Source organism: Adiantum capillus-veneris, chromosome 8 (assembly GCF_014529385.1).
Source record: "Adiantum capillus-veneris isolate H3 chromosome 8, ASM1452938v2, whole genome shotgun sequence".
NCBI classification, from domain to species: Eukaryota; Viridiplantae; Streptophyta; class Polypodiopsida; order Polypodiales; family Pteridaceae; genus Adiantum; species Adiantum capillus-veneris.
The window spans coordinates 105,073,414-105,077,790 of record NC_140938.1 but is presented as its reverse complement, the minus strand read 5'-3'; the positions used below and the strand labels follow the sequence as shown (position 1 = coordinate 105,077,790).

General features: G+C 42.9%; 1 protein-coding gene across 1 annotated transcript; it reads right to left on the bottom strand.

Annotated features, from left to right (window-relative positions):
- Positions 1–499: 499 nt before the first annotated feature.
- LOC147452681 (uncharacterized) lies at positions 500–2,109 on the bottom strand. The gene has a single exon (XM_086518994.1). It carries the CDS (start codon positions 1,205–1,207, stop codon positions 752–754), a length of 456 nt encoding a protein of 151 aa, XP_086375120.1. The 5' UTR covers positions 1,208–2,109; the 3' UTR covers positions 500–751.
- Positions 2,110–4,377: the final 2,268 nt, after the last annotated feature.

The following is a 4,377-nucleotide window of genomic DNA, read 5'->3' as shown; positions in this document are numbered from 1 at the left end:
AAAGGTCGAAAATATTTTTCCAACTCAACTAGTCGGAGAGCACTTCGGCCAATTGAGAGTTATGGTGGCGCAGTCTAATCAACAGTCATATCAGTCACCACCTCTCTAGGCAAAGATCTTAGCACCCGAGGACATTTCCTGTGGAACGGTCCTTGTTTCTTGACGGCCAAGAAGCTGAAGTTTTGTGTTGATGATGCTAAGGCGAACTACATTGAAGTTTCTTTGAAGGGAAGTTCGTTGATGGGGTCCATGCAGCGTATGTGAAAGGAGGCCAACCTCAACTTTTTTAAAAGATGAAGTTCAACTTGGACAAAGAAAGATAATGATGCATGGCCGATTGAAGGGCCGCCTAAGTGTGGTGTTTTTATATATATAAAAGAAGGAATACAAAGTTGCCTGTAGTAGACGAGCAGAGCGGGATGGAAGGTCGACACTTGGAGATTGCATCCAGAGGGTGGTGGCGCCACCTGGGTGAAGCCATATAAGCGCCGGGTTCGGGCCAGTTTTGAAGAGGAGAGAGCAACCAATAGCGACCTCGCTGTTGGCGCATCTGACAAGGGAACGGGCTGGGCCAGTGGTGGCGAGCCTGAGCAATCGGTGGCAAGGGGGGGGCCGACCTGTACGGGTTGCCATGGTACAAGAGGGGGACAGACAAAGCCCGCCAGCCGAGTGCAGGGCCGATGGTGACGGCCAGTGAGGAGTTACAGAAGAGAAGACGGTGCTGTTTTGAAGCGAGGACTGCAGGGCAGCGTTACGGGGAGTTGGGGCTGATAGCCGCCACAACAGCAGAGGTTTGAGGGGGATTGGAGGCCGTAGAGTGCGGTCCATGAGCGTGGCTGCAAGTTGCAGTGCAGCGTTGCAGATGAGGAGGTGACAGGGCTGCGTGGAAGGGAGCAGCGTGGCAAGAAAGCAAGGGGGAGTTGCAGAAGTTATGAACCGTGAGGACTACAGGAGGCGATAGAGAAAAGGGCCAGGCTAGTGATTGGGGGCCGCCAAGAGAGGTGACGGTGGTGGGACTGTTGACCAAGCCAGGGACCAGGTGGCGCTGCTTGAGGAGAGCCAGGGGCCATCGACGGGGAGCTGTGAAGGTGAGAAGCCGCCATGGGCTGTGGGGAGAGGACACCGAGAAGGTGTGTGGCATCGAGTGTATGAAGAGCGGTGTGTAGAGGCCGCACGGGCCAGGAGTGGGCTTCATAGCAGGGCTCATCAAATCCTATAGTGAAGGAGGGCATTGTTTATGCAACCCATCATTGTATAGTCTCTAAATGAAGCTAATCGCGTTGGCATCCTCCTAACTCATATATTTTCAATGCATGTGTGAGTATAATGTTTGCAAAGTGTAGCTGAGATGGTGGATATCGATGTGTGTAAATCTATAAGCTCAAAGGCAAATGAGTGCATGCCAGAGATTTGACACGGACTGGAGGGTTATTGGTTGTTGAAATGTTTGAGTGTGCGTTTGACGTGGTGCTTGGAAGGGTTATAGATGAAAGCCGTCATGGTATGCTTTGTAGCCGAGTATGTATAGTCTAGGGATGGTCGGGATTGGGCTTGGACATTACTTGTTTGCAGATTGTGTATCTGGATGTGTGTTTGCTAGGGGATAGGGGTGTTGTGAGATCACTGAGCTATATAGAGGCATCGAGTTTATGTGTTGGTGGTTTTTCCACTTTCCCCTTTCCAACGTTCTTCGCTATGTGAAGCGATGTCTCTCATGACAACGGATTAAAGCTGAAAGAATCAAGCTACCTGGACAACTTCAACCTCTTGATATATCCCAAATGAAGTGGGAATGTATCAGTATGGACTTTGTCACGGGAGTACCCTTTGTCTAAGGCTATGACTCAGTATTTGTTGTTGTTGATATGCTCACTAAGGTAGCCCACCTAATGCCTATAAAAACCACCTTCACTGCCTCGTACATTAGCCAAATCGTTGTGAAGGAAATATTTAGACTTCATGATCTACTGAAGAGAATTGTTAGCGACAGGGATGCGAAATTTACTTCAAAGTTTTGGACTTCACTCTTTCAAGCCATCGAAACACAATTGTGTTTTAGCACAGCATATCATCCTCAGATAGATGGTCAGACTGAAAGAGTAAACCAGGTGATTGAGGACATTCTTAGAGCATATTATTCGTAGGAACCAAAGAAATGGATCCAATATCTACCTTTGGTTGAATATGCCTATACTGCCTCTGACCATAGAAGCATTGGCATGTCACCATTTAAGGCTCTTTATGGTCAAGAATGTTTGGCTCCGTTAAACTTCTCAGATCCTACTATCAAGGTAGAAGCTACAAAGCAAATGCTCAAAGATATGGAAGCCCAAACCAAAGCAATATGTAAGGATATTCAACAAGCTGCTCAGGATAGACAAAAGCATTAGGTAGATAAAAGGAGATCAGACCGAATCTTTAAAGAAGGAGACAAGGTATTCCTTAGGGTCAGGCCCAAGAAAAGTAACCTATCCTTGGGAAAGTACAAGAAGCTCAGCCCAAGATATTGCGGACCCTATGAGATTGTCAAAGTAATAAGTGATCAAGCCTATAAGCTAAAGCTACCTTCTAACCTCAAAATTCATGATGTCTTCCATGCTAGTCTACTAAAAACCTATGTTGCTAACCCCGATCAACTTTTGCATACCAAACAAATAGTTGTTCCAACTCAAGGAGTCCTTAAACTTCAACTTGACTATATCTTAGAAACTCGAGAAACAAAACTTAGGAATAGAAGCATCATCGAACACCTCGTCAAATGGAAATATTTCCATGAAGAAGATGCAACATGGGAAGATGAAATAACTCTCCTTAAAGATCATCTAGACATACCTTTGAGATGAGGACATCTCAATTTTTCATGTTGGGGAGAATGTAAGGTCTCTGCCACCCTTGGAAAAGGGATTCCCATGTAATGGAATACATATCAGGCCATTTTAATCATTAAAAAAAAGTTACTGTTTTTGGCAGTTTTTTCATCTTTGATAAGCCAATGTTAAATATATTGTTGTAAGATTTTCAAAAATAAAATTTTTACTTGTTTATCATTTTTGTCCAAAAATAGAAAGTTGAGGTGCTTACACCTACCTAGACGCGACCGTCTGGTCTTGAATTTCCATAAAAATAGCTCTCTGTCTCGAAAACTACTAAATATAGCAGGTGTGTATATTTAGCACCTTACTCTGTCATCCTCAAGCTCATCTTTTAATAGCAAGTTTCAGAATTGAATTCTGACAAGCCAAGCTCACTTTAGGCAATTAAATTTCATCCTAATGTAAATAAATTAAATCCTAAGCTTAAGGTATGCATATGTATGCATGTGCATGAGCATGTATGTGCATGTGTATGTATGGGTATGTGTATGTATGACCATAAATGACCTATGGCCATAGCCCATCTCTTATGGTATGTTGACCCTAAGCATGGGTAACTACATGAGGTGTATCACTCAATTGGGTAAAAGGGGACACCTGTAGTGGTAAGTGAGAGGCTTGTGACACCTCTAATCCTTCGTTTGGCAAGAGGGGGCGAGCAAGGTAGGTATGGGCATGCCTTGGACCTCAAGAAATCTCCAAACCCCTATATAAAGGCCATTCACACTCAATTTTGGACACACTTGAACACACTTGGGAGAAGGGAGCTCTGCTGCTGTGGCAATAGACTTGGTGGTTTCTGCATCAAAGCTTTGAGAGATCAATACCTCCAAGGCACATTGGGTAATGTAAATCTATTGTCTAATCAAGCTATTATCAATCTCTTCTCCTCTACTATCACATGCTATACTCTTATTTACCTATCCTCAATTGGAAATCAACAATCATTATATCTATTTTATGGTAATTTATCTACATTACAAAGTAATGAAGGTGTCACTGCTCGATTACATAATTGATTGTGTTGAATGCATGCACAATTCTTCATCAATGTAACCTAAATATTTGCATGAATTAGCTAAGCATATTCAAGAATTGTCCATCTAAAATCATGGATTTAAAATCATGGATTGTTCTTGTAAGTATATATAAGTGATTAAATATCATGACATTAGTGCATAAATGGATGGTGTGAATGAGTATTGTCTATAAGACCTTACATAAAATTTCTTGCCTACCATAAGCATAAATCATTAGAATAGAAGTGTAAGAATAGATGAAATTAACATTCCATGAACCTTATTATCAGATTGGTTTTTGCACAATTAGTTCTTACACATTTTCAAGCTAGTTAGAGACAAGATGGCCTTAAAAAGGACCCGTGTTAGCGAGACTCACAATGATGAGGCTGTCACTAGCAGAGAAGCTGATAAAGGAAAAAGAATTGCCTTGGAGGATGTGCCACCAAACTCGCTAGGCAATGGTCCTACATTAGACAAGGTTG

Coding starts and splice junctions, on each gene's coding strand:
- LOC147452681 (XM_086518994.1), bottom strand. CDS start 1,207: ATGAGCCCTGCTATGAAGCCCACTCCTGGCCCGTGCGGCCTCTACACA.